This window comes from Centrocercus urophasianus, unplaced genomic scaffold, assembly GCF_019232065.1.
Source record: "Centrocercus urophasianus isolate 14NV4802_14NV808 unplaced genomic scaffold, USGS_Curo_1.0 seq_23, whole genome shotgun sequence".
Classification (NCBI taxonomy): Eukaryota; Metazoa; Chordata; class Aves; order Galliformes; family Phasianidae; genus Centrocercus; species Centrocercus urophasianus.
The window spans coordinates 9,676,096-9,688,181 of NW_024884789.1; the positions used below are offsets into that span (position 1 = coordinate 9,676,096).

A 12,086-nucleotide genomic window follows, 5' to 3' on the forward strand; every position below is an offset into this window, starting at 1 on the left:
ACATTGGCCTTATTAACCACAACATCTAAGACAGTTCAGAGCAGACTTGGCAAAAAATGGTGATATAAAGACCAGAATGACAAGCAAATCTTTCCAAAGCAATCATCTCTTTTCTTTCATGAGTGTGGTGGCTATTGCTCAGGGAATTAGAGACTGCATAGACCTATTCCATAATAAATGCAAGATGAAAGTGTGATTCTCAGCTTTATTTTAAACAGTGTTATGGCTGCCATATATTATGAAATCAGGTATACACTCTTGTGAAAGCAAAATAGCCTTCTAAATAATAAAGCGCAGGAAAAAAAGCACAAGAAAAATATATAGGGGTAAAAATTTCATTATTCCATATTTAAAAGCAAAGAGAAAATGATAGTTTTTTGTTAGTAACATTTGTGCAGTTTGAATTCATATAACTTACTGCTTTCATTATTTTAATGAGCTTTCATGAAGAAGGAAGGTGAAGTAAATGGGATCTTCAGTATAGGTTTAGTTTACTTGGAGTGGTCATTTCCATTTGAAATAATTCCAAACCTGTTGTCTGCTCAAAAATCTTGAAATCTATTTAATGTCTTTGATAAACGGTGGAAGACGTGTATAAGTATTCTTTCTCTCTCATCCCTTTGTTTCCTTCTGTCCACACACACAAAACCTAATGAAATGTGGCTATAAATATGGAAATTTTATTTTAGTTTCTAGTCTAGGAATGTTTTCTATCTTAATAGTCCTTAATTTTCATTATAGATATTGATGAATGTGCGCTGAACATGCTGCTTTGTGATAATGGGCAATGCAGAAATACCCCTGGAAGTTTCACTTGCACTTGTCCCAAAGGATTTGTATACACTCCTGACCTAAAAACATGTGAAGGTAATGGATGGCACTTCATTTCATTCTAATTTGATTCATTGGGATTGTTCTTGTGTTGTGTCAGATATACTTTGAATTCTGAGATTATTGCATATGGAACATAAAACAAAAAAGAAGGAAGAAAAAAAAGGGAAAATGTGGGGAAGTAGGAAAAGAGCAGATGCTATACTCAAACATGAAAGTTTTACATTACATAAACTTGTGGAATAGCCTGTGTCGGGTCTGTACTAGCACTCCTTACTGATGATGCAGTTGCCCTGCATTGTGCCAAGAGTGAGAGAAATATGGCAGTTACTAGGCTTTACAAATCTTTTCTCTTTTGTGGATAAGACAGAGCCAGATGGGTCGTTGTCTGAATCCTTTTTGATCCATAGACAGGACATGTGTCAAATCACTTAAGCAATATGGTATCACCACAAAAGCAGGGCAACAGGTGGATATCACAGAAAAGTGAGATGCTGCTGCTGAGTTCAGTTGTTTAATGTCCTAATATGTTAGAGTGTCTTTAGGGCACATGCATCATTAGCTTGCTGTGAAGAGCTTCATGAATAAACCAGAATATGAGGAAACCTGCTATTAGAAGAGCTTCTTCCAGTTCAACCTCAGCTGATAAAGGCCATGTGTATTTTTGTTAGTGCTTCCTGGCACTAACAGCAATGTGCTTCTCTTACAGATATTGACGAGTGCGAATCTAATCCCTGCGTTAATGGGGTATGCAAAAACACTCCAGGCTCTTTCGCTTGTGAATGTTCTCCTGAAAGTACTCTGGATACAACAAGAACTATCTGCATAGGTATTTATTCTTCTAAAAATATTGCTTTCTGGTTGAAAATGTCCAGTGACGTTCAGTTTAGAAAATACTTTGAAATAACTTCTGTAGTTACGTTCAGTGGAAAATGTTCCAGAAACAATATTTAAGTGTTTATGTACTCATAGTAATGGTGAAAACAAAGTGTGACTAGCACATGGGAGTGATTTCATGTCAGATTTGAAAGAGATAAAAAGTTTTGTAACTCATAGGTAAGAATGATCAGAGCAGTTCTTCAGGACTGGACTCGCCCATTTAAGTCCTCTTGCAAGAGGGGTGGACTTGTTCTCCTTAAGATCAGATCTCAGGAAAGGCCAGGTTTTATTTTGAGATGGAGCATAAATAAGTTGTGTTTGGCTTAGACCAGCTCTGGAGAGCCATGGACAAAGCTGTGACTTGCTCACTACAAGGTGGACTCCTAGGTTCTTCCTTCAGCTCTTCTGGAGTGATGATAATTTATAGATATTGCCTAATTAGAAAAAATCATTGAACTGTAGTTCTGGGAGGTCCTCAGCCATCTCCTGCCTCTCCTTGATGAGAAGATCACATATCCAGACTGGGGGACCTGGTAAGAAAGTGAAAGAGGGATTCATAGCTACCCTGTTCTTCTGTGTGTACCTTAAATCAGAGTAATAAGAAAATTACCACGACTGAAGTCTTGAATGGTGTTGAGATATTCTCTGTTGGGATTAATAAACATAAACTAAGAGTTGGAAGGGCTCCTTGCTGAGGTGACTATAGGCTATAGTCTGTCATAGAAAAAGATAAATTAAGAGGTTTTAAAATAAATTCCGGTCTGATATGTTAAGTTAGGATGAAAGTATGATTCTTTTTATGGTTAAATTCAAATGTATTTTCAAATATTTTCATGTATAATTCTAACTATCTGCCTGACAACAGCTTTTCTTTTTTCCTGACAGAAACTGTTAAGGGTACCTGTTGGCAGAACATGGTAGATGGAAGATGTGAGATAAATATCAATGGAGCTACTCTGAAGTCTGAGTGCTGTTCAACACTGGGTGCTGCTTGGGGGAGCCCGTGTACGCAGTGTGAACGAGGTAACGCTCTCCATTTGTTCGCTTAAAATTTCCATTCACAGCTCCTGTACCTCACAACTGTGGCATTACAAGTCTATCCATCTTACTTAAACGCATGAATAATCTAACACTCCACACAGGGGAATAAGCTTAAGAAGACTAGCTGTTTAAAAGCATCTAGCTATCAAATCCCTGGCAGATACTCACTTTAAAAAACAAAAACAAACAAAAAACCCCAGCTTTTATTCTCAGTTAATCCATAAAGTTGTAGGAGACTGAGGCGCTGTTCTATGTCTTCTTTAGGTTTGCTTTATTGTGATGAAAGTGTCATTCTGTAAGATATAACATATATTCTCAGGAGCCTAGGATTTTTCCTCTTGTGAGGCTGGTCCACGTATTGTCATAGTTTGGTCACATGCCAGACTAGTAACTTTACTTTTTCTATTGTGCAGCATTAATTCCTTTTTCAGTCTGGGGAAAAAAATAAATAAAAAGAGGTGTCAAAATATTGAGAGGCGGCAAGTAGCTCTAACTAGATTTTATAGTAAACAGTTTACAAGTTAAATTCTGAAAGGAAAGGACCACGCCTACAGCTTGTAACTTGCTGCATAACTTTAGCATTGTTTATTATAGTCAGTGATCTGGAGCTTTCAAGAAATTGTTTGCAACGAACGGATCTTTTTGGTGTAAAGAACGGATCTTTAATGGAGGGAGGAGAGGGAGTAGCCCTTATTATTATACTCTGTACGTTAACTGATGATCTGGAGAATCATATGGTTGATCAGAGTTGAGGATCTGCATATGCACTTGATAATTAGACTGAACTGTGGGGTGAGCTGGGAACCCGGGATAAGCAGGTGAATGCAGGAATGTGCATGAGATATTACTTACACATGCTAAAAGCTGCTACTTGTTCAAGTCTTCAGTTCATCTTTGATACCTCAGCAGAATCCATCCTCGTCTGTCATTGGTAAATATGTCTGTAATGTGCTGAGACCAAATTAAATGAATGATTTGAACAAAGCAGGAATAATATAACCATATTGGGGTAAGCTAGCTAAGATGCACTGGAGGCAAAACAGGATAATGGCTGACAGTATGCATAGTTTATGTATGACCCATCTTACCTCTTTATTATTTCAGAAAATACTGAGATATTGTCTAAGCATTCAGACCACTCACAACAATAAACTGTAGATAATTTTTCACATGATCATTTTTGCACAAGAAGCTAATGGTGAGTTTTGGACTATACAATTCTAAACGGTCATTCTGTTTGTTTTACAGACCGAATATGCCAAAAGGGATTTTCAAGAGTAAGAGGAACAGTATGTGAAGGTATTTATTGTTGCCTTGACAGAAATCAGAGCTCGAAGGAAAAAAATGCCAATGTTTTGAGTTAGGTGGTTAATTTAGTGTAGAGGAACACTAAGCCAAATTCTTACCTTGTATGATTCTATTGATTTCCTTAAAGTTATGTTAGGGATGAATTTGTTTTCAGTTTGTTTAACATTCCTGCATACGGCTTGTCTCAAAGGACACACTTGAAAATACAGTATCTACCAGCATAAGGAGATGGCTCTCCTTTCAAATACTATTTAATGTGTATCCCATGCAAGCAAATAGTGCATTTTATATATGCATTAAAACTTGGCATTATTGTTACAGTATGCAAAACCATTACTATGCTATAGAAAAGGCATGTTTAAAGAGTACATTTCAAATGAAAGCTTTTTTTCTTAAACTTTGCTTTTTTTCCGTGTAACATTATATTAAATAAGACATGTTCCAAAGCATAGTTATTGTCTTGCAAAAAATGGGCATCAGCACACAGTTAAACTTTGGTTAAAGAAAAGACTGAACATTTTTTTTCATCAAGCTTTTTGCTTGATGACTCTATAGTATTCTGTGAGAATTGAAGGTCCCACCCTATTTTATCTTCATCTCAATTGATTTGAACCCCTGACAAAGGACTGCATATTTCCATAATATGCAGAAGCTCAGAGTGTCTTGTACTGCTATGGGTCATCCTGACTGACAACATCTGACATGACACTGCAGTTAAAATATTTTTAAAAAATTACTCCCATATGTAGCTTCCATAAAGAAACATTGTTCTTCTCTGTAACAGAAAAATAAAATAAAACAAACAATAACAACGAAAGAAAGAAAGAGGAACACCCTCACACATGTTCTTTGCTTTCCAAATGATGACTGAATACCTTGGCACATCCATGCTGCAGACCCATTGTACATAACTTATTTGACCTCAGCAACACTTTCTGGAGTAAGTGAAAGAAAAAGGGAAAAAAAAAAAAAGAAAAAAAAAAAGTGGCCCCACCTTTCTCTATTCACAGGGAAAGTCTTAGAACATTTTCAACACTGCTGGGATGGAAAATTTATCCTTCCAAGATGTAGACATAACTGTTTTCAGCATTTCCTTTACTAGCACTTTGGATTACATCTATTATATGCTTTCATCTTTCTGATTTCAATGGGACCTGGATAGCCCCAGATATTTCAGAGTACTTTCCCCTGGTTTTAACATACTGAAGTGGTATTTGGGCTTCAACCAATGTAAGCATTTTTCAAGACAAGGGAAGAGCTCTAGGAAATTTACTGGCAAGTGAGATATAGGACAAGGGAGTAAATTTAGTTCCCAAAAGGTGATACTCAGTTCTCCCATACATAGCCCCTGTAAAATTAGTAATGGAACTTGTGCAAGGAAATAAGCAAACTAAATTGGCAGTCTTCCTCTAGTTTATGGGTGAGCCCTGGAATTGTCAGCTGGAACATTGTTCACAAGCTGTGAACTGTGTTTCAGTGATTTCAAATAGACCCTTGGCTTTACTTCCTGCCTTCCAGTCAAGATGAGCCTTTTATTTATAATATCTAGTAAAGGGCAGAGGCCACCGATGTCCACTTGGACATGTATCTTCCACACTGTTCCGTGCAGTTCAAGTGTTGCAAAGACAGTTCACTCTAGCAGTTTTGTTTGGAAGATCAGTGAATCCAGCCTACCCACTTCTTGATTACTCTCTCTATGTGACTGTTCAGCTGTAGGCCAGTCATTTCTTTCTGACTGCTCGTTCTTATTGTCTGTCTTCAAAATTGTTATGCTTCATCTTGGGTTATATTTAAGCCTGGAGGCTTTTTATGGAGGCAGTTGCGAAGCATATGCTTTTCACAAAGGAGGACCCACCAGTCATAGGTGGCCGTAGGATTTGATTTCAAACAGTGTTGTAGTTTCCAGACATTCAGAGGTGTGCCTGAAGAGGCAGAAACAGTAGGAGTGCAAAAATATTAAAAAACATCACAAAATGCAGCATAGCTAAACCTTGTCAGAATAACGCATGTTCTCATTATGCACTTGCCTTTTTCTTTCTTTGCTGATATGAGTTAAACATATGGACTCCAGTGAAAATAAAAATTGGTACTATTTTAATTTTTTGTGGGGAGAAGGGTGTTATTTTTGAATTTGATTTCAATATGTGTAGGAATAGCAAATAATAACATGTAATATTCATGATCATCAGTTTTTTCTGTAATTAGTTGATTCTGGCTAACTTGCATAGGAAATCATAAATATTTGCAGTTTTTTTAGGTCATATAAACTTCTCTGGTTTTGTATTTTATCTTAAACATTAGAATGTTCGTTTCTTTTTCTGATTTGAGGATGTTTAGCATGCTAGTGATTACTTTTATCACATTTTGATTGGAAATAGATGTAAATGAATGTGAGGTGTTTCCTGGAGTCTGTACCAATGGGCAATGTGTCAATACCCTGGGATCGTTTGTTTGCCAGTGCCCCAGTGGAATGACTTTAGATGCTTCTGGACGGACTTGTCTTGGTAGGTATTTATTCTGTTTACAGATCTAATAGGGAAAAGCAAATCTATGTGGTGAGCAAATAGTTTTTTGCTGCTTGTTTTCTTACAAATAAGGAAGATTACTTTTGTTGATAAAAGTCATTTTCAAGTAGAATTGATCAGGGACATGAACTCTGTTCAACTGGAATATGAACGGATTGCATAGGTAAAAGTCAATCACCATCTGCTGACTATTTTAATGGCATAGATTTGGTTCAAAATTATCCATCTGACAGATCTGTACAGCTGATCATTGCTCTTCATCATGATCCCCACCAAAGTTGGCAACGATGGTGGTGGGACCACTGTGGACCAGCACCATGGCTTGTGAGGAGCCAGCCACATTGTGTATGGTAATGGTTTGTGCAACAAAATATCCGAGTTTTGTATGCTGTCCATCCAAAGCACTTTTGTCCCTTAATAATAGTAAATGCCTAATGTTTGTCTCAGAATGAGGTATAGCTTGTAATAATTAAAGGGCTTTATATAGTTACAGTAAGCTGGAATGCTTAAAAACAATTTTTTTGATCCAAAATATGCTCCAAGCATTGAGCAATATTCTACACAAAACTTATTTCAGTTGTTGGTTTTCAAGTTTACTGTTAATATTTTGCTGTTAGGAGCTATGCAGTCTCAGCACTCAGTGCCTAGGTCTTCAAAAGCATGGAGAAAATTGTCTAGTGAAGGGATTCTGGAAGAGGGATTTCTCTGCAGTGAACTAAATTTTCTCTTTCTCTCTCAACATATTGTTCAATTGCCCAACAGACATTCGCTTGGAGAGTTGCTACCTGCAACATGAAGATGAGCAATGCACTGCACAAATACCAGGCCGACACCGAATGGATGCTTGCTGCTGTTCAGTGGGGGCAGCGTGGGGCTTTGAGTGTGAGGAATGCCCTCTGAAGGGATCACCTGAATTTGAAGCTCTTTGTCCCCGAGGGTCTGGGTTCTCTACAAAGATAGAGATAACTGGGAAACCTTTCTCTAAAGGTATGTGATGTATTTGTGCTTCTTTGCTACTAAATCCTGCTGGCTTTTCCTTTTAATCTTCTGTTGGTAAATTCTTGGAAGTTGATAACTAGGCAATTCGTTTATCCTGAGGCACACTTTAAAATCCCATTAGGTTTCATGAAAAATAAGGCTAGAATAAAACATGAGATTGTTTAGTCTATGTCAGATCATTAAAAACTGTATGGCATTGCAAAGTACTAAATCTCTGTCTGCTAGCAAAGTTAAATTATGCATGACTTTGCCTCCTGTGATGCATCTAAAGACATCTCTAGCTGATGAAATAGCTTTGAAAACCTGGCACCTCATACTACAAGAAGTGGAACAAACTGCACAGTTAGCTTTGGAGATATGGAAAGAGCAGTCTTTCTTACATGTAGTATTTTCAATTCTATTGTGGAGCAAGCAAGGGAGGTTGAATAATTTTGTTAATTTCTAGTGGAGCTACTATGAGAAGTAGAGAAAAATGTTTCCAGCATGATAGCTCAAATCAGCAGAATTGAATTTACTGTAGACTACGTTTTGTTATGATTGCTCTTGTTAAAATCCAGCACTAGTGCAAATCACACAGTGACATCCTGGTGTCATGTTTTAAAAGCCATCTTTCCAGGATTTCCAGTGGGATTAAGCTGGACGAAGCACAAATGGATGTGAATATACTTAAAGAAAGCCAGTTACCAAAACTTAAACATTTTGAAATTTTAAAGGATGAGAAAATATACGTGAATGACAATTGCTGTTGGTAGTTTCAGTCTTAGTTTTATAAATAGTTGCTAAGTTATTAATTTTAATTATATGACATGTGCTATTAATTACACTCATATTTTCTGTGACTCATGATAGTCACATTTTTTCTCAGAAACCAGCAGATAGAATAGCTCTTCTGGAAGTTCCCTTTGTAGGTTTGATCTTCCGTCTGCTGAAATCTTATTGTTGGCTTTAGTGAGCAGCAATTAGGTTCTGCAGAGCAAAGGAGGAATAAGTAGTGTTTAATAACAGAATGTGACCCTGGCAGTTGCATTGCAGAATGTCTATACAGAAAGCAGTGTGAATTTATGTAGTGCATCCTACAAGTTTCCCAAAAGGAGGGATCACTATCATAAGAATGAATGACCTCTGAAGTCAACATTATTCTTTTGTGTGCTATTTTCACAAGAAGTGATAATATCATATGTCCTTACCATTAAAGGTGTAGGCAGGGAGCTAAAAGGACTGTGAAATGTGGCTTTTTAAAGAGAATGTGTTGTTGAGCTCTTGCATGGTCTGTGTCTCCTCTTTCTCAGTCATTTCCTTTCTGAGGTTTCAAGGCTTAAGAAGAAGCAAGAAATCTGTGCAGTGCTAGAATAGCATTGCACTGAACAGAGGTCCTCCTTAGCACCTTTGTTACTTAACAGATGCTATGAGATGAAGACCTTCCTGTAAAGCTCTTCCAAAATCCATTGTTAAAGATGACAATGATATAGTTGCATATGAATGATTGTTGCTATGTTGTGGGAGATATGTGTAAATTGTAATTGTAATGTCTAAATTGTGTTTGGCTCCTTATTGCAGAATTCACGTTTTTACTAACCTGTTTTCCTTGGAAAATTTTGGACATTTTGCTAGCTTGCTGTGCAGTCAAATGTCTAATATCAATCCATTTCATTTGCAGATATCAATGAATGTAAAATGGTCCCCAGTCTTTGTACTCACGGAAAATGCAGAAACACCATTGGCAGTTTTAAATGCAGATGTGACAGTGGATTTGCCCTTGATTCTGAAGAGAGGAACTGTACAGGTAAACTGCATGGATCTCTCTCTCATAGCTTTGATTTGGAAAAGGCAAACTTGGATTGCTTTGAAAATACTGTGGATGTTATTTTATGTTGCAGATATTGATGAATGCCGCATCTCTCCTGATCTTTGTGGCCAAGGCATCTGTGTCAATACTCCTGGAGACTTTGAATGTGAATGTTTTGAAGGCTATGAAAGTGGATTTATGATGATGAAGAACTGCATGGGTATGTCTTTTTATAGGCACAAATCCTATGTAAGGTTTATTTCTGTGAGGCACTTGGGTTATTTTAAAATCCTGATTGTGCCTCAATTTAGGTCCCTCTTATTTTTGAATCTTATTAAAGCTCACTTGAAAACTTTGACTTGATTTCTACCCTAAACGTGAATTCCCTAGCCCTGTAGGATGCCAGAGCATAAACGAGCAAGGGCAGCAGGCTATGGGGAGAGATTCAGTCAGGACAGGAGAATGTTTCTTCACCTGTAGTAATCACCTGCCCCAGTGTATGTAAGTGCAGGGCAGTGGGAAGTGGCATGCAGGGGCTGTGTGAATATGGTGCATGGAGCAGTGCTGTGCCTTGTGTCAGCAGGTGGATTGGACACCTAGGAGGGCAGCAGGGTCGGTACCTGGGAAGGGATTGGGTCAAGAAGTATGCTCACAAGAAGGGCAATGCTGAAGCGTTATCTGGGCTGCTGTGGTGGCAGTGCTGGATCCTGCAGTGATGTGCCTTCCTTTCTCCCCACAGACATCGATGAGTGTCAGCGCAATCCCCTTCTCTGCCGAGGTGGCACCTGCATCAACACAGAGGGAAGTTTTCGGTGTGATTGTCCTCCAGGCCATCACATATCACCAAATATCTCTGCATGTATAGGTGAGGCATGGAGACAATATCAGTATTGTGCACAACTCTTCATACTGATACTGTGCTGCCCTGGCATTTGTTTTCTTTGCTTGAGTATACTTTCCATGCAGACATAAAAATGTGTTTGTCCTTTTCTTTTGCAACAGACATTAATGAATGTGACCTAAGCACCAATTTGTGCCGAAACGGACATTGCGTCAACCTGATTGGAAAGTATCAGTGTGCTTGCAACCCTGGTTATCAGTCCACACCTGACAAGTTATACTGTGTTGGTAAGGACAAAACCTACCCATAAACTCTATGAATGGGGAAGATAAAACTAATTATTTCTAGTAGTTAAGATATTTTTATCTGTGATTCAAAACTCTAACCATTTCCTGAGAGGAGTAAAATTACGACACTGCTGTAGTTAACTATCTATATCTTATTTTTTCTAGTAAATCAATCATAGTGCATGAAATTGAATACAGTTTTAAATGGCCTGACACTTCAGGCTTTGATCATGAAGCAAGAATTCTTTGTTAACTCTTGAGTTCTGTATTTTATTAAAAATCTGTGTTCTTGAGAGACCATGAAGTAAATCGTGTGGCTCAATGGAATTTTTCCTACTTTGATCTGCAGTCGTCTCAAACATGAAGCTTTTCCTGTAACTACTTCCCGAAAGCCACATTTTGTAAATAACATTTAGCTTAAATAATCTGTTATGCACTCCTGTACTTGCTTACATTTTAATGTGCAATGGAAATGCATGCAAAAGTCTGCAGGCTTTAATTCTGCCTAGTAGATAATTTTATTACCTTCATGACACAGTGGTAACCCAACAGTGATGTTTTTATACATAAAGAGATGTTCAGAGCTGTTTGTATATGCAGTCAGATAATCTCGGTTTTTTTCCTCTATGGTTTGTCTGACATCCAGCCTCTATTCGTAAGCACTTGAATGTTCAAGGAGCTTGCAAAACTCAAGTGTAGAAGCTGGATTGCTGCTGTTCTGGAAAGCTAGTGCAAGTATGTCCATGAAATGTGCTTTGAAGTAAATAATATTGTGGGTTTTAATTGTCATTTTCTCCATTTTAGATATTGATGAATGCAGCATAATGAATGGTGGCTGTGAGAACTTCTGTACAAACTCAGAGGGCAGCTATGAATGTAGCTGTAAACAAGGATTTGCACTCATGCCAGACCACAGGACATGCACAGGTAAGGAGATTTTGGAGCTTTTCTGTAATGTATCATTTCAGTATTTTTTAAATGGACCTTTTAATTTTTTTTTAATTAAGGCTTTTATTAAAAATACACTGTCAAAGTAATGTAATTCATGCATGGAAGGTGAAGGTCTTTTTCTAAAGTAAAGATCTCCAAAGTGTCAAAATTTGACGACTGTAGGCTGAATTGCTTTGAAGGAAATTGGATGTTCATAATATAGATCAAAATCTAAAATGGAAAACATCATTGTGAACATAAATCAAAATGCCATCTTTGTATACTGTATAATTATGTTGGAGGGCTAATTGGCAGAAATGCTATAAAATTGGCTATTTTATCCTGTTCTGTCATTGTGTGTTGCCTGCTCTTAAGCAAGCAAAAATAAGCCCTATTTTTAATCTTTATTTAGCTGAGTGCAAATATCCTGCAATACTTCAAAACTGAATGACTTTCAGACAAACTAAGATTTGAATAGTCCTAAACTTTCGTAGGAAACAGCTCTCTTGCACTCTAAGCAGAATGGATGAGAAAATTGTTAGAGCTCTGTATCTACTTGGTGTTCTACTTTGGGATTCATAATCCCAGTAAGTGGATTCTGCTTTGTTACAGGAAAGTTACCACACAGGTTAATGGAGCATTTCTTCTCTGCTCTTTCC

At 37.5% G+C, this 12,086-nt stretch overlaps 1 protein-coding gene across 1 annotated transcript in view; it reads left to right on the plus strand.

The window, feature by feature from the left end:
* Window positions 1-12,086, plus strand: part of FBN1 (fibrillin 1) — a 147,033-nt gene that overhangs the window by 83,284 nt on the left and 51,663 nt on the right. The window contains exons 19-29 of the mRNA XM_042824402.1: window positions 742-867; window positions 1,541-1,660; window positions 2,596-2,733; window positions 4,000-4,050; window positions 6,438-6,563; window positions 7,347-7,571; window positions 9,241-9,366; window positions 9,461-9,589; window positions 10,109-10,234; window positions 10,372-10,497; window positions 11,302-11,424. Of these exons, the coding sequence (XP_042680336.1) occupies window positions 742-867; window positions 1,541-1,660; window positions 2,596-2,733; window positions 4,000-4,050; window positions 6,438-6,563; window positions 7,347-7,571; window positions 9,241-9,366; window positions 9,461-9,589; window positions 10,109-10,234; window positions 10,372-10,497; window positions 11,302-11,424 (1,416 nt within the window). The remainder of the gene's footprint in view (window positions 1-741; window positions 868-1,540; window positions 1,661-2,595; window positions 2,734-3,999; window positions 4,051-6,437; window positions 6,564-7,346; window positions 7,572-9,240; window positions 9,367-9,460; window positions 9,590-10,108; window positions 10,235-10,371; window positions 10,498-11,301; window positions 11,425-12,086) is intronic.